This window comes from Apteryx mantelli, chromosome 38, assembly GCF_036417845.1.
Source record: "Apteryx mantelli isolate bAptMan1 chromosome 38, bAptMan1.hap1, whole genome shotgun sequence".
Taxonomy (NCBI): Eukaryota; Metazoa; Chordata; class Aves; order Apterygiformes; family Apterygidae; genus Apteryx; species Apteryx mantelli.
The window spans coordinates 568,735-594,388 of record NC_090015.1 but is presented as its reverse complement, the minus strand read 5'-3'; the positions used below and the strand labels follow the sequence as shown (position 1 = coordinate 594,388).

The 25,654-nt window shown below is 66.8% G+C and overlaps 1 protein-coding gene and 1 pseudogene across 1 annotated transcript; both read left to right on the top strand.

Annotated features, from left to right (window-relative positions):
• Window positions 1-569: 569 nt before the first annotated feature.
• On the top strand, window positions 570-18,909 carry LOC136995126 (zinc finger protein 721-like; annotated as a pseudogene).
• A 777-nt stretch (window positions 18,910-19,686) lies between these two features.
• Window positions 19,687-25,648, top strand: KAT8 (lysine acetyltransferase 8; the record flags this gene model as incomplete). The annotated part of the gene is given in 17 exon segments (XM_067314883.1): window positions 19,687-19,701; window positions 19,704-19,811; window positions 19,813-19,825; window positions 20,558-20,632; window positions 20,729-20,904; window positions 22,034-22,087; window positions 22,857-22,927; window positions 22,929-23,019; window positions 23,126-23,198; window positions 23,201-23,214; window positions 23,334-23,474; window positions 23,590-23,686; window positions 23,818-23,850; window positions 23,853-23,936; window positions 23,939-23,966; window positions 25,476-25,572; window positions 25,574-25,648. Coding segments are annotated over 17 exon segments (1,245 nt in total), but the record flags the coding sequence as incomplete, so codon positions are not given.
• Window positions 25,649-25,654: the final 6 nt, after the last annotated feature.

Genomic DNA, 25,654 nt, shown 5'->3' with positions numbered 1-25,654 from the left:
GTCACTGATGGGCGGGGGGGGGGGGGAAGCGCCCCAAAAGTTAACAGAAATGAGGAGGATTGAACCCAAAATGACCGGGGTGGGGGGGGGGAGGGGAGGGGAGGGGGAAGGCAGTGGGAGGGCCCAGGCGTCCGGGCGCCCTCCCCTCCCCCACCGGTGACCTCACGTGACCCCGAGGCTGGGCAAGGCCTTGCCCCACCCCCACTGAGGGGGGGGCGTCCGGGCAGGGGGGGGCCCAGGCGTCCGGGTTGGAAGGGGCCCAGGCGTCCGGGGGGGGAAGGGGCCCAGGCGTCCGGGCACTGGGGGGCCCAGGCGTCCGGGCAGGGGGGGCCCAGGCGTCCGGGTGGGAAGGGGCCCAGGCGTCCGAGCAGGGGGGGGGCCCAGGCGTCCGGGTGGGAAGGGGCCCAGGCGTCCGGGTTGGAAGGGGCCCAGGCGTCCGGGCGGGGGCTGGGCACCGGTGACGCCACACGCCGACGCCACGCGTGACGCGGGGCGGGGGGAGGGGCGGCCTCCCAGCAGCCCCCGGGGCCGGCGCCGCCGAGGGGCCCCCCCCCACCCCGACCCCCCCCCCGACCCCCGACCCCGCGGGCCCGGCACCATGGCGGTGAGCGGGGCGGCGGCGGCGGCGGGAGGGGCGGGAGCGGAGCGGGGGCACACGCGTGTGCGTGCGTGTGCGAGCGGCTGTGTGCATGCGCGAGTGGCTCTTTGCATGCGTGTTTCTGTCTCTGTGTGTGTGCGTGCACACGCGTGCGCAGCTGCGTGCATGCACGAGCAGCTGTGTGCATGCGTGTGCGTGCGTGTGCGAGCAGCTGTGTGCATGCGTGTGCGTGCATGTGCATGCGTGTGTGTGCGTGTGCGAGCAGCTGCGTGCATGCATGAGCAGCTGTGTGCATGCGTGTGCGTGCATGTGCATGCGTGTGCGTGCGTGTGCGAGCAGCTGCGTGCATGCACAAGCAGCTGTGTGCATGCGTGTCTGCATGCATGCGTGCACGCGTGCGTGGCTGTGTGCATGCGCGTGCTGCTGCGTGCATCCGTGTGTGCATGCGTGAGTGGCTCTTTGCATGCGTGTTTCTGTCTGTGCGTGTGTGTGTGCACACGTGTGCAGCTGTCTGCATGCGTGTGTGGCCGTCTGCACGCACAAGCAGCTGTGTGCACGTCTGTGTGGCTCTTTGGCTGCGTGCGTGTGGCTGCGTACACGTGTGTGCTGTTGCGTGCATGAGCGGCTGTGTGCATGCGTGAGTGGCTCTTCACCTGCGTGTTTCTGTCGCTGTGTGTGTGTGCGCACATGTGTGCATGCGTGTGCAGCTGTGTGCAGGCATGAGCGGCTGTGTGCGTGTGAGTGTGCGTGGCTCTGCATGCGTGTGTGGCTCTGTGCGTGCGTGTGCAGCCGTGTGCATGTTCAAGCAGCCGAGTGCATGCGTGTGTGCACGTGTGTGTGCACGCGTGAGTGGCTCTTTGCACGCATGTGCGTGGCTCTGCATGTGCGTGCACATGTGCATGCAGCTGTGTGCATGCGTGTGCGGCTGTCTGCACGCGTGTGCACACGTGTGCGCAGCGGTATGCACAGCACGTGTGGCTGTGTGCAGGCGTGTGCAGGTGTGCGCGTGTGTGCAGGCATGTGCTGGTGTGCATGCATGTGCACACATGCATCCGCAGGCGTGTGCACCCGTGTGCAGGCGTGTGCATGTCCATGTGCAGGCGTGTGCGCATCCGTGTGCAGGCGTGTGCGGCCGTGTGCCGCGGGGGTGTCGCGTGCGCGGGGGCCCCCGTGCGGCCGCACGTCGCGGGCGCAGACGTGTCGCGTTGCGCGGACGCGCGTCGTCTCCACCCCCGCGACCCCCCGACCCCGGTGACCCCCGACCCCGGTGACCCCCGTGACCCCCGTGACCCCCGTGACCCCCGGTGACCCCGTGACCCCGCAGGCCGAGGCGCCGGCGCTCCCCGACTTCCTGGCGGACGGCGACAGCGACGGGCCCTTCCCGCTGGGGGACCCCGGGGCCGCCAGGTGGGGACGGGGACGCGGGGGGACATGGGGGGACGGGGGGGGACATGGGGACACGGGGATGGACATGGGGACAGGGACATGGGGACAAGATGGGGACACGGGGACATGGGGGTGGGGACGTAGGGCAGAAGGACATGGGGACACGGGGACATGGGGACATGGGGACACGGGGATGGGGACAAGGAGCATGGGGACAAGATGGGGACACGGGGACATGGGGACGTGGGGTGCAGGGACATGGGGATGGACATGGGAACGGGGACACGGGGATGGGGACATGGAGCATGGGGACGAGATGGGGACATGGGGATGGGGACACGGGGACGGGGACATGGGGATGGACATGGGGACAGGGACATGGGGACGGGGACATGGGGATGGGGACACAGGGATGGGGACATGGGGATGGACATGGGGACAGGGACATGGGGATGGAGACATGGAGCCTGGGGACAAGATGGGGACACGGGGACACGGGTATGGGGACGTGGGGTGCAGGGACATGGGGATGGACGCGGGGACAGGGACACGGGGATGAGATGGGGACATGGGGACGGAGACATGGGGACATGGAGCATGGGGACAAGATGGGGACACGGGGACATGGGGATGAGATGGAGACATGGGGACGGGGACAAGGGGAGGGGGACATGGGGTGTAGGGACACGGGGATGAGATGGGGGCAAGGCGATGGACACAAGGGACGGGGACACGGGGATGGGATGGGGACACGGGGATGGGGACATGGGGACAGGGACATGGGGACGGTCCATGAGACCGGTGTCCCCACACCCTGGGGGTCTCCCTCACCCCGAGGCCACCCCGGACATCGGGGACATCCCCGGGGGACACCCCACCGCCCCCCGGGGCGCCGACGTGTCCCCCCCGACCACCGGTGACACCCGCAGGTACCTGCCGCTGGCGGCCACCGCCGCCACCTGGACGGAGCTGTGCCTCCAGGGTGAGTGGGGAAACCGAGGCGCCGGAGGGGTCGGCGGTTGGTGGCCGGTCACCCCGGCCTGACGCCAGCTGCGTGTCTTGCAGGCGAGGAGGAAGAGGAGGAGGAGGAGGAATGTGATGAGGAGGAGGAGGAGGAAGAGCGTGGTGAGGGAGAACATGGTGTGGGAGAACATGGAGAAGAAGAACCCGATGAGGAAGAACATGGAGAAGAAGAACATGGAGAAGAATATGATGAGGAAGAACATGGAGAGGAAGAACATGGAGAGGAAGAACATGGTGAGGAAGAACATGGAGAAGAAGAACATGGAGAAGAATATGATGAGGAAGAACGTGGAGAAGAAGAACATGGAGAGGAAGAACATGGTGAGAAAGAACATGGAGAAGAAGAACATGGAGAAGAATATGATGAGGAAGAACGTGGAGAAGAAGAACATGGAGAAGAAGAACATGGTGAGGAAGAACATGGAGAAGAAGAACATGGTGAGGAAGAACATGGTGAGGAAGAACATGGAGAAGAAGAACATGGAGAAGAAGAACATGGAGGGGAAGAACATGATGAGGAAGAACATGGAGAGGAAGAACATGGTGAGGAAGAACATGGTGAGGAAGAACATGGAGAAGAAGAACATGGAGGGGAAGAACATGATGAGGAAGAACATGGTAAGGGAGAACATGAAGAAGAAGAACCTGGTGAGGAGGAGGAACGTGGCGAGGAAGAACGTGGCGAGGAAGAACGCGGCGAGGAAGAACGCGGCGAGGAAGAACGCGGCGAGGAGGACCTTTTCGAGGAGGACCTTTTCGAGGAGGACCTTGCCGAGGCCGAGGCCGAGGAGGAGGAGGCGGAGGAGGCGGAGGGCCGGCGGTGCGGCGGGTGCGGCCAGGCCCGGGGCGCGGGGGGCGAGCGGCCCCACGCGTGCGCCGAGTGCGGCAAGCGCTTCCGGCGCGGCGCCACGCTGGCCGAGCACCGGCGGACGCACACGGGCGAGCGGCCCTTCGGCTGCGGCGACTGCGGCGCCCGCTTCACCCAGCGCTCCACGCTGGCCCACCACCGGCGCACGCACACGGGCGAGCGGCCCCACGCCTGCGGCGACTGCGGCAAGCGCTTCGCCCGCCGCTCCACGCTGGCCGCCCACCGGCGCACGCACACGGGCGAGCGGCCCTACGCCTGCGCCGACTGCGGCCGCCGCTTCGCCGTCAGCTCCGACCTGGCCAAGCACCGCCGCACCCACGGCGGGGGGCAGCGCCGCGACGGGGGCAGCCAGCGCCGCCGCCGCGGAGACGGGGGCAACCGACACCGCGATGGTGGCGGTGATGCGGTGGAGCGTCCACGCGACCAACGGCACCATGGTGGGGATGGCGGCGACCAACAACACGATGGCTGCAACCAACTCCATGACAGTGGCAACCAACTCCATGATGGTTGCAGCCAACTGCATGATGGTTGCAACCAACACCACGATGGTTGCAAGCAACACCATGATGGTTGCAACCAACTCCATGATGGTTGCAACCAACACCACGATGGTTGCAAGCAACACCATGATGGTTGCAAGCAACACCATGATGGTGGCAACCAACTCCACGATGGTTGCAAGCAACACCATGATGGTTGCACGCAACACCACGATGGTTGCAACCAACACCATGATGGTTGCAACCAACACGACGGTCGCAACCAGCCGCGCACCGGCGGTGGCGACGGCGTGGAGCGCCCGCACCGCTGCGAGGAGTGCGGCCAGGCCTTCCGGCACCGCGGCACGCTGCTGCTGCACCGGCAGGCCCACGCGGGCGCCTTCTCCTGCCCGCGCTGCGCCCGCCGCTTCGAGGGCAGCGCCCAGCTGTCCCGGCACCGGCGCCGCTGCTGCCCGGCCTCGCACCGCTGCGAGGGCTGCGGCAAAGCCTACGCGCGCCGCGCCGCCCTGCGCCGCCACCAGCGTCCCGCCGGCTGCCCCGGCTGCGGCGGCGCCTTCCGGGGCCGCTGCCGCCTGGAGCGTCACCTGCCCGCCTGCCGCCGCCGGCCCGACGCCGCCGCCGCCGCCGCCGCCAAGCCGTACGCCTGCGGCGAGTGCGGCAAGGCCTTCGGGCAGAGCTCCAAGCTGCTGCGGCACCGGGTGACGCACACGGGCGAGAAGCCCTTCGCCTGCCCCGAGTGCGGCAAGATCTTCAGCCAGAGCTCCAACCTGGCCGAGCACCGGCGCACGCACGGCGCCGGCGCCCGCCGCCACCTCTGCCCGCTCTGCGGCAAGGCCTTCGCCCTGGGCGCCTACCTGGCCAAGCACCGGCTGACGCACACGGGCGAGCGGCCCTACCGCTGCACCGAGTGCGGCAAGGGCTTCCGCCAGAGCTCCAACCTGCTGCAGCACCAGCGCGTCCACACCGGCGAGCGGCCCTACACCTGCGCCCAGTGCGGCAAGAGCTTCTGCCAGAACTCCCACCTGGCCAAGCACCGGCGCGTGCACACCGGCGAGCGGCCCTACCGCTGCGCCGACTGCGGCAAGAGCTTCCGCCAGAGCGCCAACCTCCTGGAGCACCGGCACGTGCACACCGGCGAGCGGCCCTACCGCTGCGCCCAGTGCGGCAAGACCTTCGGCTGGAGCTCGGCCTTCAGCAAGCACCAGCGCACCCACCTGCCTTGAGACGACGGCGTCCCGCGGCTCCCGTCCCGGCGGCCGGTGCCCCTTCCCGGGCTCCGCGAGCTGCTCTTCCGGCCCTGGCGTCCCGCGCTGCCTCCGCGTCGCCTCGGCTGCGCCTCTAAGCTCTCCGTACTGGTCCCAGCAAACTGGTCCCACCACCCTGTCCCGTCATCCTGCCCCGGCTCCGTGTCCTCCATCCCAGGTCCGTGTCCCCCATCCTGTCTCCATGATCTCGCCCCGGCTCCGTGTCACCTCGGCTGGCCTCTAAGTTCTCCGTACTGGTCCCATCATCCTGGTCCCACCATCCTGTCCCATCATACATGACCCCCATCCTGGCTCTAAGTCCCCCACCCTGTCCCATCATCCTGCCCCGGCTCCGTGTCCTCCATCCCAGGTCCGTGTCCCCCATCCCGTCTCCATGATCTCGCCCCGGCTCCGTGTCACCTTAGCTGGGCTCTAAGTTCTCCACCCTGGTCCCATCATCCTGTCCCATCATCCTGTCCCGGCTCCGTGTCCTCCATCCCAGGCCCATGTCCCCCATCCCGTCTCCATGATCTCGCCCCGGCTCCGTGTCACCTCGTCTGGGCTCTAAGTTCCCCATCCTGGTCCTTCCTGGTCCCACCATCCTGCCCCAGTTCCATGTCCCCCATCCCAGGTCCATGTCCTCCTTCCCAGGTCCATCATCCTGCCCCGGCTCCGTGTCCTCCATCCCAGGTCCGTGTCCCCCATCCCGTCTCCATGATCTCGCCCCGGCTCCATGTCACCTTAGCTGGGCCTCTAAGTTCTCCATACTGGTCCCATCAAACTGGTCCCATCATCCTGTCCCATCATCCATGAGCCCCATCTTGGCTCTAAGTCCCCCATCCTGTCCCATCATCCTGCCCCAGCTCCATGTCCCCCATCCCATCTCCATCATCATGTCCCGGCTCCACATCACCCCATCCTGGTCCCATGTCCCCGTCCAATCTCCACGTCCTCATCCCGACTCCATGTCCCCATCCCATCTCCGCATCCCTACCTTGACTCCGTGTCCCCATCCCATCTCCGTGTTCCCATCCCGACTTCACGTCCCCATCCCATCTCCACGTCCCTACCTTGACTCCGTGTCCCTACCTTGACTCCGTGTCCCCATCCCGACGTTGTGTCCCCATCCCATCTCCGTGTCCCCATCCCACCTCCGTGTCCCCATCCCAACTCTGTGTCCCCATCCCGACGTTGTGTCTCCATCCCGACTCCGTGTCCCCATCCTGACGTTGTGCTCCCCATCCCATCTCCACATCCCTACCTTGCCTCCGTGTCTCCATCCCTACGTCTTGTCCCCATCCCATCTCCGTGTCCCCATCCTGACTCCATGTCTCCACCCCTACGTCTTGTCCCCATCCCGACTCCGTGTCCCCATCCCAATTCCATGTCCCCACCCCACCTCCGCGTCCCCATCCCGACTCCCCATGACCCACCGCCTCTCTCCCCCCGATCGCGGAGCGTTTCGGGGGCGACCGGGGGGGCCGGGCTGGGTCGTCCCCGTCCCCGTCCCCGTCCCCCGCTGTCCCCGCGGCCCCCGACGCCGGAGCTGCCCGGAGCCGGGCGGGTTCCCAGCCGGCGTCCGACACGGAGCCGCGGCCGCCCCGGACGCCTGGGTCCCTCCACGGGTGGGGGGGGGGAGGGGGGGGGCCGGGTCTCCTCCCCCACCCGAGTCCGTCAATAAATAGTGGTTAAAGCTGCTCGTCGCCCCCGCGGCTCCCTGCGGGCGTCACTGGGAGGTACTGGGAGCACTGGGACGCCCAGGAGGGGCTTGGGGACACCAAGGAGGGTTTGGGGACACCAAGGAGGGGTTTGGGGACACCTAGGAGGGTTTGGGGACACCAAGGAGGGTTTGGGGACACCAAGGAGGTTTTGGGGACACCTGGGAGCACTGGGACGCCCAGGAGGGTCTTGGGGACACCCAGGAGGGGTTTGGGGACACCAAGGAGGGTTTGGGGACCTCCAGGAGAGGTTTGGGGACACCAAGGAGGGTTTGGGGACACCTGGGGGGGCTTGGGGACACCCAGGAGGGATTTGGGGACACCCAGGAGGGGCTTGGGGACACCAAGGAGGGTTTGGGGACCCCCGGGAGGATTTAGGGACACCCAGGAGGAGCTTGGGGACACCAAGGAGGGTTTGAGGACACCTAGGAGGATTTGGGGACCCCCAGGAGGGTTTGAGGACACACAGGAAGATTTGGGGACCCCAGGAGGATTTGGGGACACCAAGGAGGGTTTGGGGACACCCAAGTGGATTTGGGGACCCCCAGGATGGTTTGGGGACACCAAGGAGGATTTGGGGACACCCAGGAGGAGTTTGGGGACACCAAGGAGAGGTTTGGGGACACCTAGGAGGATTTGGGGACCCCCAGGAGGGTTTGAGGACACACAGGAAGATTTGGGGACCCCAGGAGGATTTGGGGACATCAAGGAGGGTTTGGGGACGCCCAGGACGAGGAGGGGTTTGGGGACACCCAAGTGGATTTGGGGACCCCCAGGTGGAAATGGGGACCCCAGGAGGAGTTTGAGGACACCAAGGAGGGATCTGGGGACACCTAGGAGGATTTGAGGACCCCCAGGAGGGTTTGGGGACAGCTGGGTGGATTTGGGGACCCCCAGGAGGATTTGGGGACCCCCAGGAGGGATTGAGGACACCAAGGAGGGTTTGAGGACACCCAGGACCAGGAGGGGTTTGGGGACACCCAAGTGGATTTGGGGACCCCCAGGAGGAGTTTGGGGACACCAAGGAGGGTTTGGGGACACCCAGGAGGAATTTGAGGACACCCAGGAGGAGCTTGGGGACTCCCAGGAGGATTTGGGGACTCTCAGGAGGGTTTGGGGACACCCAGGTGGATTCGGGGACACCAAGGAGGGGTTTGAGGACCCCCAAGAGGGTTTGAGGACCCCCAGGAGGGTTTGGGGACCCCCAGGAAGATTTGGGGACCCCCAGGAGGGTTTGGGGACACCAAGGAGGGTTTGGGGACCCCAGGAGGGATTGAGGACACCCGGGGGGGCTTGGGGACACGCAGTAGGATTTGGGGACCCCCAAGAGGGGCTTGAGGACCCCCAAGAGGGTTTGGGGACCCCCAGGAGGATTTGGGGACTCCCAGGAGGATTTGGGGACCCCCAGGAGGGTTTGGGGACCCCCAGGAGGAGCTTGGGGACCCCCAGGAGGGTTTGGGGACCCTCCAGGAGGGGTTCGGGGACACCCCGGCGTTGCCGCCGCATTCCGGGGCGAAAGGAGGCGAAAGCGGAGCAGCTGCCGCCGCCGGGGGGGGTCGGGTCGGGCCGGGCTGGGGGGCAGCGGGGGGCAGCGGGGGGCAGCGGGGGGCAGCGGGGGGCAGCGGGGGGCCGAGGGGGCCGGCGGCTCCGAGCGGCCGCCCCGGCACTTCCGTCGCCGCCGCGATTACGTCGGGGTCCCGCGGGGCCGGGAGCCGGTGCCGCGCTCCGGAGGAAGGGGGGGGAGGAGGGGGGGGGAAGAGGCCGCCGTCTGTCTGTCCGTCCGTCTGTCCATCCGTCCATCCGTCCGTCCGTTTTCCGGGGGGGCCCCAACGCCATGCAGCGCCCCGAGCCGCCCCCCGGCGCAGGTGAGACCGGAGCGAGACCGGAGCCAGGCCGCGACCGCGCGCGGAGCCGGGAAGGGCCCCGTGGGGGAAAAAACACCCGGGGGGAAAAAACGGGAGGAAAAACGACCCTTGCAGTGGGGGTGGGGGGGGATTTTCCGGGTGGGAAACGAAACCACCCGCCGGAAGCGGCTGCGCACGAGGGGACGGAGGAGACACCGGGCCGGGAAGAGTCCTCCAAAACAGCGCGCGGGAGGTGACGGGGGTTGTGACGGCCCCGGTGGTGCGGGACAAACCTGATGTCCGTGGTGGTGCAGGACACCCCGTAGGTGCAGACCTGATGTCCGTGGCGGTGCAGGACACCCCATGGGTGCAGACCTGATGTCCGTGGCGGTGCAGGACACCCCGTAGGTGCAGACCTGATGTCCGTGGCGGTGCAGGACACCCCGTAGGTGCAGACCTGATGTCCGTGGCGGTGCAGGACACCCCGTAGGTGCAGACCTGATGTCCGTGGTGGTGCAGGACATCCCGTAGGTGCAGACCTGATGTCCGTGGCGGTGCAGGACACCCCATGGGTGCAGACCTGATGTCCGTGGCGGTGCAGGACACCCCATGGGTGCAGACCTGATGTCCGTGGTGGTGCAGGACATCCCGTAGGTGCAGACCTGATGTCCGTGGTGGTGCGGGACATCCCGTAGGTGCAGACCTGATGTCCGTGGTGGTGCAGGACACCCCGTAGGTGCAGACCTGATGTCCGTGGCGGTGCAGGACACCCCGTAGGTGCAGACCTGATGTCCGTGGCGGTGCAGGACACCCCGTAGGTGCAGACCTGATGTCCGTGGTGGTGCAGGACATCCCGTAGGTGCAGACCTGATGTCCGTGGCGGTGCAGGACACCCCATGGGTGCAGACCTGATGTCCGTGGCGGTGCAGGACACCCCATGGGTGCAGACCTGATGTCCGTGGTGGTGCAGGACATCCCGTAGGTGCAGACCTGATGTCCGTGGTGGTGCAGGACACCCCGTAGGTGCAGACCTGATGTCCGTGGTGGTGCAGGACATCCCGTAGGTGCAGACCTGATGTCCGTGGCGGTGCAGGACATCCCGTAGGTGCAGACCTGATGTCCGTGGCGGTGCAGGACACCCCGTAGGTGCAGACCTGATGTCCGTGGCGGTGCAGGACACCCCGTAGGTGCAGACCTGATGTCCGTGGTGGTGCAGGACATCCCGTAGGTGCAGACCTGATGTCCGTGGCGGTGCGGGACATCCCGTAGGTGCAGACCTGATGTCCGTGGTGGTGCAGGACACCCCGTAGGTGCAGACCTGATGTCCGTGGTGGTGCAGGACACCCCATGGGTGCAGACCTGATGTCCGTGGTGGTGCGGGACATCCCGTAGGTGCAGACCTGATGTCCGTGGTGGTGCAGGACATCCCATGGGTGCAGACCTGATGTCCGTGGTGGTGCAGGACACCCCGTAGGTGCAGACCTGATGTCCGTGGTGGTGCAGGACATCCCGTAGGTGCAGACCTGATGTCCGTGGTGGTGCAGGACATCCCGTAGGTGCAGACCTGATGTCCGTGGTGGTGCAGGACACCCCGTAGGTGCAGACCTGATGTCCGTGGTGGTGCAGGACATCCCGTAGGTGCAGACCTGATGTCCGTGGCGGTGCAGGACATCCCGTAGGTGCAGACCTGATGTCCGTGGTGGTGCAGGACACCCCGTAGGTGCAGACCTGATGTCCGTGGTGGTGCAGGACATCCCGTAGGTGCAGACCTGATGTCCGTGGCGGTGCAGGACACCCCATGGGTGCAGACCTGATGTCCGTGGTGGTGCAGGACATCCCGTAGGTGCAGACCTGATGTCCGTGGTGGTGCAGGACACCCCGTAGGTGCAGACCTGATGTCCGTGGTGGTGCAGGACATCCCGTAGGTGCAGACCTGATGTCCGTGGCGGTGCAGGACATCCCGTAGGTGCAGACCTGATGTCCGTGGTGGTGCAGGACACCCCGTAGGTGCAGACCTGATGTCCGTGGTGGTGCGGGACATCCCGTAGGTGCAGACCTGATGTCCGTGGTGGTGCAGGACATCCCATGGGTGCAGACCTGATGTCCGTGGTGGTGCAGGACACCCCGTAGGTGCAGACCTGATGTCCGTGGTGGTGCAGGACATCCCGTAGGTGCAGACCTGATGTCCGTGGTGGTGCAGGACATCCCGTAGGTGCAGACCTGATGTCCGTGGCGGTGCAGGACACCCCGTAGGTGCAGACCTGATGTCCGTGGTGGTGCGGGACATCCCGTAGGTGCAGACCTGATGTCCGTGGTGGTGCAGGACACCCCGTAGGTGCAGACCTGATGTCCGTGGCGGTGCAGGACACCCCGTAGGTGCAGACCTGATGTCCGTGGCGGTGCAGGACACCCCGTAGGTGCAGACCTGATGTCCGTGGCGGTGCAGGACATCCCGTAGGTGCAGACCTGATGTCCGTGGTGGTGCAGGACACCCCGTAGGTGCAGACCTGATGTCCGTGGCGGTGCAGGACATCCCGTAGGTGCAGACCTGATGTCCGTGGTGGTGCAGGACATCCCGTAGGTGCAGACCTGATGTCCGTGGCGGTGCAGGACATCCCGTAGGTGCAGACCTGATGTCCGTGGCGGTGCAGGACACCCCGTAGGTGCAGACCTGATGTCCGTGGCGGTGCGGGACATCCCGTAGGTGCAGACCTGATGTCCGTGGTGGTGCAGGACATCCCGTAGGTGCAGACCTGATGTCCGTGGTGGTGCAGGACATCCCGTAGGTGCAGACCTGATGTCCGTGGTGGTGCAGGACATCCCATGGGTGCAGACCTGATGTCCGTGGTGGCGCGGGACACCCCGTAGGTGCAGACCTGATGTCCGTGGCGGTGCGGGACATCCCATGGGTGCAGACCTGATGTCCGTGGTGGTGCAGGACATCCCGTAGGTGCAGACCTGATGTCCGTGGTGGTGCAGGACACCCCGTAGGTGCAGACCTGATGTCCGTGGTGGTGCAGGACATCCCATGGGTGCAGACCTGATGTCCGTGGTGGTGCAGGACATCCCATGGGTGCAGACCTGATGTCCGTGGTGGTGCAGGACATCCCGTAGGTGCAGACCTGATGTCCGTGGTGGTGCAGGACATCCCGTAGGTGCAGACCTGATGTCCGTGGCGGTGCGGGACATCCCGTAGGTGCAGACCTGATGTCCGTGGTGGTGCAGGACACCCCGTAGGTGCAGACCTGATGTCCGTGGCGGTGCGGGACATCCCGTAGGTGCAGACCTGATGTCCGTGGTGGTGCGGGACATCCCGTAGGTGCAGACCTGATGTCCGTGGAGGTGCAGGACATCCCGTAGGGGCAGACCTGATGTCCGTGGCGGTGCAGGACATCCCGTAGGTGCAGACCTGATGTCCGTGGCGGTGCAGGACACCCCGTAGGTGCAGACCTGATGTCCGTGGTGGTGCAGGACATCCCGTAGGTGCAGACCTGATGTCCGTGGCGGTGCAGGACACCCCGTAGGTGCAGACCTGATGTCCGTGGCGGTGCAGGACACCCCGTAGGTGCAGACCTGATGTCCGTGGTGGTGCAGGACATCCCGTAGGTGCAGACCTGATGTCCGTGGCGGTGCAGGACATCCCGTAGGTGCAGACCTGATGTCCGTGGTGGTGCGGGACATCCCATGGGTGCAGACCTGATGTCCGTGGTGGTGCAGGACACCCCGTAGGTGCAGACCTGATGTCCGTGGCGGTGCAGGACACCCCGTAGGTGCAGACCTGATGTCCGTGGCGGTGCGGGACACCCCGTAGGTGCAGACCTGATGTCCGTGGCGGTGCAGGACACCCCGTAGGTGCAGACCTGATGTCCGTGGTGGTGCAGGACATCGCGTAGGTGCAGACCTGATGTCCGTGGCGGTGCGGGACACCCCGTAGGTGCAGACCTGATGTCCGTGGCGGTGCAGGACATCCCGTAGGTGCAGACCTGATGTCCGTGGTGGTGCAGGACACCCCGTAGGTGCAGACCTGATGTCCGTGGTGGTGCGGGACACCCCGTAGGTGCAGACCTGATGTCCGTGGTGGTGCAGGACACCCCATGGGTGCAGACCTGATGTCCGTGGCGGTGCAGGACATCCCGTAGGTGCAGACCTGATGTCCGTGGCGGTGCAGGACATCCCATGGGTGCAGACCTGATGTCCGTGGCGGTGCAGGACACCCCATGGGTGCAGACCTGATGTCCGTGGCGGTGCAGGACATCCCGTAGGTGCAGACCTGATGTCCGTGGTGGTGCAGGACATCCCGTAGGTGCAGACCTGATGTCCGTGGTGGTGCGGGACACCCCGTAGGTGCAGACCTGATGTCCGTGGTGGTGCAGGACACCCCGTAGGTGCAGACCTGATGTCCGTGGCGGTGCAGGACACCCCGTAGGTGCAGACCTGATGTCCGTGGTGGTGCAGGACATCCCATGGGTGCAGACCTGATGTCCGTGGTGGTGCAGGACACCCCGTAGGTGCAGACCTGATGTCCGTGGTGGTGCAGGACATCCCATGGGTGCAGACCTGATGTCCGTGGTGGTGCAGGACACCCCGTAGGGGCAGACCTGATGTCCGTGGTGGTGCAGGACACCCCGTAGGTGCAGACCTGATGTCCGTGGTGGTGCAGGACACCCCGTAGGTGCAGACCTGATGTCCGTGGTGGTGCAGGAAACCCCGTAGGTGCAGACCTGATGTCCGTGGTGGTGCAGGACACCCCGTAGGTGCAGACCTGATGTCCGTGGTGGTGCAGGACATCCCATGGGTGCAGACCTGATGTCCGTGGAGGTGCAGGACATCGCGTAGGTGCAGACCTGATGTCCGTGGTGGTGCAGGACACCCCGTAGGTGCAGACCTGATGTCCGTGGTGGTGCAGGACATCCCATGGGTGCAGACCTGATGTCCGTGGTGGTGCAGGACATCCCGTAGGTGCAGACCTGATGTCCGTGGTGGTGCAGGACACCCCATGGGTGCAGACCTGATGTCCGTGGCGGTGCAGGACATCCCGTAGGTGCAGACCTGATGTCCGTGGTGGTGCAGGACATCCCGTAGGTGCAGACCTGATGTCCGTGGCGGTGCAGGACACCCCGTAGGTGCAGACCTGATGTCCGTGGTGGTGCAGGACACCCCGTAGGTGCAGACCTGATGTCCGTGGTGGTGCAGGACACCCCGTAGGGGCAGACCTGATGTCCGTGGCGGTGCAGGACACCCCGTAGGTGCAGACCTGATGTCCGTGGTGGTGCAGGACACCCCGTAGGTGCAGACCTGATGTCCGTGGTGGTGCAGGACATCCCATGGGTGCAGACCTGATGTCCGTGGTGGTGCAGGACACCCCGTAGGTGCAGACCTGATGTCCGTGGTGGTGCAGGACACCCCATGGGTGCAGACCTGATGTCCGTGGCGGTGCAGGACATCCCGTAGGTGCAGACCTGATGTCCGTGGCGGTGCAGGACACCCCGTAGGTGCAGACCTGATGTCCGTGGTGGTGCAGGACACCCCATGGGTGCAGACCTGATGTCCGTGGTGGTGCAGGACACCCCGTAGGTGCAGACCTGATGTCCGTGGTGGTGCAGGACATCCCGTAGGTGCAGACCTGATGTCCGTGGTGGTGCAGGACACCCCGTAGGTGCAGACCTGATGTCCGTGGCGGTGCGGGACATCCCGTAGGTGCAGTCCTGATGTCCGTGGCGGTGCAGGACATCCCGTAGGTGCAGACCTGATGTCCGTGGTGGTGCAGGACACCCCGTAGGTGCAGACCTGATGTCCGTGGCGGTGCGGGACATCCCGTAGGTGCAGACCTGATGTCCGTGGCGGTGCAGGACACCCCGTAGGTGCAGACCTGATGTCCGTGGTGGTGCAGGACACCCCGTAGGTGTAGACCTGATGTCCGTGGTGGTGCAGGACACCCCGTAGGTGCAGACCTGATGTCCGTGGTGGTGCAGGACACCCCGTAGGTGCAGACCTGATGTCCGTGGCGGTGCAGGACATCCCATGGGTGCAGACCTGATGTCCGTGGCGGTGCAGGACACCCCGTAGGTGCAGACCTGATGTCCGTGGTGGTGCAGGACATCCCGTAGGTGCAGACCTGATGTCCGTGGTGGTGCAGGACATCCCGTAGGTGCAGACCTGATGTCCGTGGTGGTGCAGGACATCCCATGGGTGCAGACCTGATGTCCGTGGTGGTGCAGGACATCCCGTAGGTGCAGACCTGATGTCCGTGGCGGTGCAGGACACCCCGTAGGTGCAGACCTGATGTCCGTGGTGGTGCAGGACATCCCGTAGGTGCAGACCTGATGTCCGTGGTGGTGCAGGACATCCCGTAGGTGCAGACCTGATGTCTGTGGTGGTGCAGGACACCCCGTAGGTGCAGACCTGATGTCTGTGGCGGTGCAGGACATCCCATGGGTGCAGACCTGATGTCCGTGGTGGTGCAGGACATCCCGTAGGTGCAGACCTGATGTCCGTGGTGGTGCGGGACATCCCGTAGGTGCAGACCTGATGTCCGTGGTGGTGCGGGACATCCCGTAGGTGCAGACCTGATGTCCGTGGTGGTGCAGGACATCCCGTAGGTGCAGACCTGATGTCCGTGGCGGTGCAGGACATCCCGTAGGTGCAGACCTGATGTCCGTGGCGGTGCAGGACATCCCATGGGTGCAGACCTGATGTCCGTGGTGGTGCAGGACATCCCGTAGGTGCAGACCTGATGTCCGTGGTGGTGCAGGACATCCCGTAGGTGCAGACCTGATGTCCGTGGCGGTGCAGGACATCCCGTAGGTGCAGACCTGATGTCCGTGGTGGTGCAGGACACCCCGTAGGTGCAGACCTGATGTCCGTGGTGGTGCGGGACACCCCGTAGGTGCAGACCTGATGTCTGTGGCGGTGCAGGACATCCCATGGGTGCAGACCTGATGTCCGTGGTGGTGCAGGACATCCCGTAGGTGCAGACCTGATGTCCGTGGTGGTGCGGGACATCCCGTAGGTGCAGACCTGATGTCCGTGGTGGTGCGGGACATCCCGTAGGTGCAGACCTGATGTCCGTGGTGGTGCAGGACATCCCGTAGGTGCAGACCTGATGTCCGTGGCGGTGCAGGACATCCCGTAGGTGCAGACCTGATGTCCGTGGCGGTGCAGGACATCCCATGGGTGCAGACCTGATGTCCGTGGTGGTGCAGGACATCCCGTAGGTGCAGACCTGATGTCCGTGGTGGTGCAGGACATCCCGTAGGTGCAGACCTGATGTCCGTGGCGGTGCAGGACACCCCGTAGGTGCAGACCTGATGTCCGTGGAGGTGCAGGACACCCCGTAGGTGCAGACCTGATGTCCATGGTGGTGCAGGACACCCCGTAGGTGCAGACCTGATGTCCGTGGTGGTGCAGGACATCCCGTAGGTGCAGACCTGATGTCCGTGGTGGTGCAGGACACCCCGTAGGTGCAGACCTGATGTCCGTGGTGGTGCGGGACACCCCGTAGGTGCAGACCTGATGTCCGTGGCGGTGCAGGACATCCCGTAGGTGCAGACCTGATGTCCGTGGCGGTGCAGGACACCCCGTAGGTGCAGACCTGATGTCCGTGGCGGTGCAGGACATCCCGTAGGTGCAGACCTGATGTCCGTGGCGGTGCGGGACACCCCGTAGGTGCAGACCTGATGTCCGTGGTGGTGCAGGACATCCCGTAGGTGCAGACCTGATGTCCGTGGTGGTGCAGGACACCCCGTAGGTGCAGACCTGATGTCCGTGGCGGTGCAGGACACCCCGTAGGTGCAGACCTGATGTCCGTGGCGGTGCGGGACATCCCGTAGGTGCAGACCTGATGTCCGTGGTGGTGCAGGACATCCCGTAGGTGCAGACCTGATGTCCGTGGTGGTGCGGGACATCCCGTAGGTGCAGACCTGATGTCCGTGGCGGTGCAGGACACCCCGTAGGTGCAGACCTGATGTCCGTGGCGGTGCAGGACACCCCGTAGGTGCAGACCTGATGTCTGTGGCGGTGCGGGACATCCCGTAGGTGCAGACCTGATGTCCGTGGCGGTGCAGGACATCCCGTAGGTGCAGACCTGATGTCCGTGGCGGTGCAGGACACCCCATGGGTGCAGACCTGATGTCCGTGGTGGTGCAGGACACCCCGTAGGTGCAGACCTGATGTCCGTGGTGGTGCAGGACATCCCGTAGGTGCAGACCTGATGTCCGTGGCGGTGCGGGACATCCCGTAGGTGCAGACCTGATGTCCGTGGCGGTGCAGGACACCCCGTAGGTGCAGACCTGATGTCCGTGGCGGTGCAGGACACGCCGTGGGTGCCAACGCGAAGCTCCTGGTGGCACTAGGGTCCCTGCAGCTCTCCTCTCCTCTCCCTCGCAGGTGCGGCCACGGCAGCGGGGCGGCGGCGGGCGCCGGGGCGCTCGCGGGGCTTCATCAACCTGCTGGGGCTGCTGGAGGGGCCCGGCGGCGGCGGCGGCGGCGTCGTGTCCAAGCCGTACCGGTGCACTGAGTGCGGCAAGGCCTTCGGGCAGAGCTCCAACCTGCTGGAGCACCAGCGGACGCACACGGGCGAGCGGCCCTTCACCTGCGGCCAGTGCGCCAAGAGCTTCAGCCGCAGCTCCACGCTGGCCGAGCACCGGCGCGTGCACACGGGCGAGCGGCCCTACGCCTGCCCCGTCTGCGCCCGCGCCTTCAGCCGCAGCTCCACGCTGGCCGAGCACCGGCGCGTGCACACGGGCGAGACGCCCTTCGCCTGCCCCGAGTGCGGCCGGGCCTTCGGGCGCACCTCCAACCTGGCCAAGCACCTGCGCACGCACACCGGCGAGAAGCCCTACGGCTGCGGCGCCTGCGGCAAGCGCTTCAGCCTCAGCTCCAACCTCCTCAAGCACCAGCGCACGCACTCGGGCGAGAAGCCCTTCGCCTGCCCGCAGTGCCCCAAGCGCTTCAAGAAGAAGACCCACCTGGGCTCCCACCTGCGCACGCACACCGGCGAGCGGCCCTACCGCTGCGGCGAGTGCGGCAAGGCCTTCGGCCAGAGCTCCACGCTCATCGAGCACCAGCGCACGCACACGGGCGAGCGGCCCTTCCGCTGCGGCGCCTGCGGCAAGAGCTTCTGCGTCAGCTCCAACCTCGTCAAGCACCAGCGCATCCACACCGGCGAGAAGCCCTACGGCTGCGCCCGCTGCGGCAAGCGCTTCCGCTACAAGCCCCAGTTCACCCGGCACCAGAAGACGCACCCGCCGCCCGCCGCCGGGGACGCGGGGGGCGCCTGGGGCGGGGGGGACGTCGACACGGGGGGCACCAGGGACGCCGCGGACACCGGGGATGGGGGGGACGTCGACACGGCGGGCACCAGGGACGCGGCGGACACCGGGGATGGGGGGGATGTCGACACGGGGGGCACCAGGGACGTGGGCACGGGGGGCACCAGGGACGCTGGGGGCAGGGGGAACACCGGGGACATGAGCACAGGGGACACCAGGGATGTGGGGGACACCAGGGACATGAGGAACGTCAACGTGGGGGACACCAGGGACACCAGGGACGTCAGCACGGGGGACACCAGGGACATGGGGGACGCCGGGGCGCCGTGGGCACCGCGGAGGGCTGAGCGGCCCCCAGGGCACCTCGCCGCTGCCCCATTTGCCCCGGTTTTGCCCCCAAGAAGGGCTGGCGCCGGGGAGCTTCGTCAGGGCGCCTTGTTAGGGGCCTGTAATTAAGCGGGGGGGCAATAAAACCTCCAAAGTGTCGCTGTGGGGACGTGTGGCCTCGGGGGGGGGGAGCGGGGGGTGATGGGATAGTGGGGGACCCCGGGAGGGGGAGGAGAGGGGGGTGATGGGACACTGGGGGACCCTGAGGGGGGGAACGGGGGGTGATGGGACACTGGGGGACCCCGGAGGGGGAGCGGGGCGTGATGGGATACTGGGGGACCCTGAGGGGGGGGAACGGGGGGTGATGGACACTGAGGGACCCCCGGGGGGGGTGACACACCGCGGGGCTCGCTGGGCTCGCTCCGGGCGCCGCGGGGCGCTCTGGGACACTGGAGGACCCCGTGCGGGGTGGGGGGGGGGGGGGTGTGTAACGCGCCGCGGGCGCTCTGGGACTCTGGAGGACCCCGTTGGGGGGGGGGTGGCGCGCCGCGGGGCACGCTGGGATCGCTCCGGGCGCCGCGGGGGCGCTCTAGGACGCTGGAGGAGTCTCTCTCTCTCTCCCTCTCTCTCGCTCTCTCTGTTCCCGCCCCTCCGGTCTCCTGGCAACGCGCCCCCCCTCCCCGCGCGCGGCGCGCGGCGCCGGCGGTGACGCCACTTCCGGCGCGCCGGCCGAGGAGGCGGTGGCGGCGGCGGCCATGGCGACGGCGGCGGGCGGGGAGGCGGTGGTGGCGGCGGGCGGCGGCGGCCCCGGGCCGGGCCCGGAGGCGGCGGCGGCGGCGGCGGCGGCGGGAGGCGGCGGCAGCCCCGAGGCGGGGCGGGGGCCGCGGGGCCGGGCCCGAGGAGGCGGCAGCGGCGGCGGCAGCGGCGGCGGCGGCGGCCCGGGCCCCCGCGCCTCCTCGTCGCCGCCGCCGCCGCCGCGCGAGGCCGAGGTGACGGTGGAGATCGGCGAGACCTACCTGTGCCGGCGGGCGGGACGGCACCTGGCGTGAGCGGCGGGGAGCCACTGGGATCAAAGGGGAACCGGGACTGGGATCGACCGGGATCAAAGGGGGATCGGGACTGGGATCGACCGGGATCAAAGGGGACTGGGACTGGATCGACCGGGATCAAAGGGGGATCGGGACTGGATCGACCGGGACTGGGAGAAGGACTGCGACTGGGTCGACTGGGATCAAAGCGGGACTGGGACTGGGATCGACTGGGACCGGGAGAAGACTGGGACTGGGATCGACTGGGATCAAAGCAGGACTGGGACTGGGATTGACTGGGGCCAGGACCGACTGGACCAGTATGGGATCTGTCAGAGGGGGACTGGATGAACTGGGCAGCACCGGAACAGGGTTGTCACCCTGGGACTGGGACGAACTGAGCTGAGACTGGGACGAACTGGGCCGGGACTGGTTTGGCACCCGTCACCCCTGGGGCTGGGACCAGTATGGACCTGTCAGAGGGGGACTGGGACCAGTAGGGGGCTTGGTACAGTGGGACTGGGATGAACTGGGCTGGGACTGTTTGGCACCCGTCACCCCCGGGGCTGGGACCAGCGCGGGACCCGTTACAGCGGGACTGGGACGAACTGGGCCGGGGGCGGCGCGGGGACTGGGGGTGACCGCGGTGCAAACCGGGGGGAGGGGTTCCCAGTGCAAACCGGGCCGGCACTGGTGCAAACGGGGCCAGCACTGGTGCAAACTGGGCGGTGCTGGCGTTGGCGGCGCAGACTCGGCCGAGGTGATCCAGTCGCGGCTCAACGAGCAGGAGGGGCGCGAGGAGTTCTACGTGCACTACGTGGGCTGTGAGTAACCCGGGGGGGGGGGGGGGCGCCGCGTTTTTGGGCCGGGCCGCCGCGTTTCGGGGCTCTGAGGCGCCGCCGCCGCCGCCGTTGCCGCAGTCAACCGGCGCCTGGACGAGTGGGTGGACAAGAACCGGCTGGCGCTGAGCAAGACGCTCAAGGAGGCCGTGCAGAAGAGCTCCGAGCAGTACCTGGGCGAGCTCGCCGAGCAGCCCGAGCGCAAGATCACCCGCAACCAGAAGCGCAAGCACGATGAGATCAACCACGTGCAGAAGGTGCGGGGGGGCCGCGGGGGCGCTGGGGGGCGCTGGCGGGGAACTGGGAGCTACTGGGAGGTGCTGGGGAGGAACCAGAGGCACTGGGGGGAGCTGGGAGGCGCTGGGAGGCACTGGGGGGGACTGGGAGGTGCTGGGGGGGAACTGGGAGCTACTGGGAGGCACTGGAGGCGCTGGGGGGAGCTGGGAGGCGCTGGAGGGCACTGGGGAGGCACTGGGAGGGATGTGGGGGGAACTGGGGGGCACTGGGACGGACTGGGAGAGGGTCTGGGAGGCGCTGGGAGAACACTGCAAGGTGCTAAGAGGCCACTGGGGGGCGCGAGGCCACTGAGGTGCTGGGGGTGGAGGCTGGGGAGGGAACTGGGAGGTTGCTGGGGAGGATAGGGGGGCACTGGGAGGTGCTGGAGTGGTACTGGGATGTATGGGGGGCACTGGGCGTCACTGGGAGGAACTGGGAGGTGCTGGAGTTGCTGGAGGAGTACTGGGTTGTACTGGGAGGTGCTGGGGGGGAACTGGAGGTGCTGGGAGGAACTGGGAAGTGCTGGGAGTTGCTGGGGGGCACTGGGAGGCACTGGGATGTACTGGAATGTACTGGGAGGGGCACTGGGATGCACTGGGATGTACTGGGAGGTGCTGGGAGGGGCACTGGGATGCACTGGGATGTGCTTGGAGGTGTTGGGAGTGCTGGAGGGCTGGGATGCACTGGGATGTACTGGGAGGTGCTGGGGAGGGCACTGGGATGCACTGGATGCACTGGGATGTGTTGGGAGGTGCTGGGAGGGGCCTGGATGTCTGGATGTACTGGGAGGTGCTGGGAGGTGCTGGGAGGGCACTGGGATGTACTGGGATGTACTGGGAAGCACTGGGAGGGCACTGGATGTACTGGGATGTACTGGGATGTGCTGGGAGTGTTGGAGGTGCTGGGGGCTGAGGCGGACTGGGATGCACTGGGATGCACTGGGATGCACTGGAGGGCACTGGGATGCACTGGGATGCACTGGAGGGCACTGGGATGCACTGGGAGGTGCACTGGATGATGTGACTGGGGATGCACTGGGAGGGGCACTGGGTTGGACACTGGGATGCACTGGGACGTACTGGTCGTCACTGGTGTCCCCCCCCCCCCCAGACCTACGCCGAGATGGACCCGACCACGGCGGCGCTGGAGAAGGAGCACGAGGCGGTGCGAGGGGGGGGGGGGGGGGCACGGGGTCCCCTGCCCCACACGGGGGGTCCTGCCCCCCCACCCCGCCCCACACGCGTCCCCCTGCCCCACACGTGTGGTGCCCACGTGCACAGATCCCCCGCCCCACACGTGTGGGTCCGGGCCCCCTGCACCCCACACATACATGTCCCCCCTGCGCCCCACACATGTGGTCCCCCACCCCACACACATGTGGGTCCCCCCTGCCCCACCCTGCCCCCCCCACACATGTGCCCCCCACCTGCCCCACACATGCACATGGGTCCCCCCCTGTGCCCCACATGCGTGGGTCCCCCACCCACACCTGTAGGTCCTGGTGCCCTGCACATGTGGGTCCCACGCGCACAAGTCCCCCCGCCCCACACACACCACGTGCCCCACTGCGCCCCACACGCGCACCCTGGTCCCCCCCACCCCGCCCCATGCCCACACGTGTGGGTCCCCCACCCCACACCTGCAGGTCCTGGTGCCCCACACATGCAGGTCCCCACACACACATGAGCCCCCCCACCCCACGCACATGGGTCCCCACCCCCTGCGCCCCACATGTGTGGGTCCCACCCCGCCCCGAGCCCCACACGCGTGGGTCCCCACACCCACCCCACGTCCCAGCACCCCACGCACGCAGGTCCCACGTGCACAGGTTCCCCCCGCCCCACGCACATGTGTCCCCCCCCTGCACCCCACACCGCGCACGTGGGTCCCGCCCCGCTCCCCCGCCCACACGCGCGGTCCCGCCGCCCCGCAGATCACCAAGGTGAAGTACGTGGACAAGATCCACATCGGGCACTTCGAGATCGACGCCTGTACTTCTCGCCCTTCCCGAGGACTACGGCTAACAGCCCAAGCTCTGGATCTGCGAGTTCTGCCTCAAGTACATGAAGCTGGAGCGCACCTACCGCCTCCACCTGGTGGGCGGGGCGTCGCGGGGGCGGGGCCTGGAGGGCGGGGCCTGGAGGGGCGGGGCCTGGCCTGGCACCGCCCCTCTCACCGTCCCCCACCCCCAAAACCGAGCAGGGCCAGTGCCAGTGGCGGCAGCCGCCGGGGCGGGAGATCTACCGCAAGAGCAACATCTCCGTCTACGAGGTGGACGCAAAGACCACAAGGTGACGGGGCGGGGGGTGACGTCGGGTGACATCACACCGTGCCGTGTGACGTCACGCGGCTCCGTAACGACGTCAAGCGGCGTCCTAACGACCCCCCCCACCCCCCCGGGGCGGCGCAGATCTACTGCCAGAACCTCTGCCTGCTGGCCAAGCTCTTCCTGGACCACAAGACGCTCTACTTCGACGTGGAGCCCTTCGTCTTCTACCTGCTCACCGAGGTGGACCGCCAGGGCGCCCACATCGTCGGCTACTTCTCCAAGGTGGGTTGCGCCCGGACGCCTGGGCCCGCGCCCCGGGTGTGGGGAGGGGAGGGGGGGGGGGACGCCCCTCGTCGTCCCCGATGCCACCGCCGCGGCGTTCCCCTCGCTCGCGCAGGAGAAGGAGTCTCCGGACGGCAACAACGTCGCCTGCATCCTCACGCTGCCGCCGTACCAGCGCCGCGGCTACGGCAAGTTCCTCATCGCCTCAGTGAGTGGGACGGATGGGACGGGATGGGGTGGTGGGGGGGGGGGGGACCCGGACGCCTGGGCCCCTTCCCAACCCGGACGCCTGGGCCCCTCCCGGACGCCTGGGCCCCTCTGTGCTGCCCCGCCGCCGCGCCAGGCTACGAGCTGTCCAAGCTGGAGAGCACGGTGGGCTCCCCGAGAAGCCGCTCTCGGACCTGGGCAAGTTGAGCTACCGCAGCTACTGGTCGTGGGTGCTGCTGGAGATCCTGCGCGACTTCGCGGCACCCTCTCCATCAAGGACCTCAGGTGACGCCCCGGGGGGGGACGCCCCAGTGACGCCCAGTAACCGCCCAGTGACCTCCCAGTGATGCCCGGTAACTTCCCAGTAACACCCCCAGTGACCTCCAGTGACGCCCCAGTAACGCCCCAGTGACACCCCAGGAACCTCCCAGTGACCTCCCAGTGACACCCCTGGTGACCACCCAGTAATGCCCAGTAACCTCCAGTGATCTCCCAGTAACGCCCAGTGACCTCCCAGTAACACCCCTGGTGACCACCCAGTAATGCCCAGTACCTCCCAGTGATCTCCCAGTAACACCCCAGTGATCTCCCAGTAACACCCAGTAACCGCCCAGTGACGCTCCAGTAACGCCCCCGGTGACACCCAGCAACGCCCCCAGTGACCTCCAGTGATGCCCAGTAACACCCCAGTGACCTCCCAGTAATGCCCCAGTAACGGCCAGTAACCTTCCAGTGACACCCCCAGTGACCTCCCCAGTAACACCCAGTGACACCCAGGAACCCAGGAACCCCCAGGAACACCCAGTAATGCCCCAGTAACACCCCCAGTGACCTCCCACTGATGCCCAGTAACACCCCGAGAACCTTCTGGGAACCCCCCAGTGACCCCAGGAACCTCCCAGTAACACCCAGTGGCCAACCCGGTAACACTGCGGTGACTTACCAGTAACGCTCTGGTAACGCACCAGTAGCTCCCAGTAATGTAACAGTGACCTCCCAGTAACCCCCCAGTGCTCCCAGTGACCCCTCCCAGTGCTCCCAGCCCCCCGTTACCCCCCATAACCCCTCCAGTGCTCCCAGTGACCCTCCCAGTGCTCCCAGTAACCCCCCCAGTGCTCCAGTGACCCTCCCAGTGCTCCCAGCCCCCCATTACCCCCATAACCCCTCCCAGTGCTCCCAGTGACCCCTCCCAGTGCTCCCAGTAACCCCCCAGTGCTCCCAGCCCCCCGTTACCCCCCATAACCCCTCCCAGTGCTCCAGTAACCCCCCCAGTGCTCCCAGTGCTCCAGTGACCCCCCCAGCGCCCCGCAGCCAGATGACCAGCATCACGCAGACCGACATCATCAGCACCCTGCAGCCCCCCGTTACCCCCATAACCCCCCCAGTGCTCCCAGTAACCCTCCCAGTGCTCCCAGTGACCCCCCAGGCTCCAGTGACCCCTCCCAGTGCTCCCAGTGCTCCCAGTGACCCCCCAGCGCCCGCAGCCAGATGACCAGCATCACGCAGACCGACATCATCAGCACCCTGCAGCCCCCCATTGACCCCCCATAACCCTCCAGTGCTCCAGTGACCCTCCCAGTGCTCCCAGTGACCCCCCAGTGCTCCCAGTGCTCCCAGTGACCCCCAGCGCCCCGCAGCCAGATGACCAGCATCACGCAGACCGACATCATCAGCACCCTGCAGCCCCCGTTACCCCCCCATAACCCCCCCAGTGCTCCCAGTAACCCCTCCCAGTGCTCCCAGTGACCCCCCCCAGTGCTCCCAGTGCTCCCAGTGACCCCCAGCGCCCCGCAGCCAGATGACCAGCATCACGCAGACCGACATCATCAGCACGCTGCAGTCGCTCAACATGGTGAAGTACTGGAAGGGGCAGCACGTCATCTGCGTCACCCCCCAAGCTCGTGGAGGAGCATCTCAAGAGCGCCCAGTACAAGAAGCCGCCCATCACCGGTGCGTCCCGCCTCGTTAGGGGA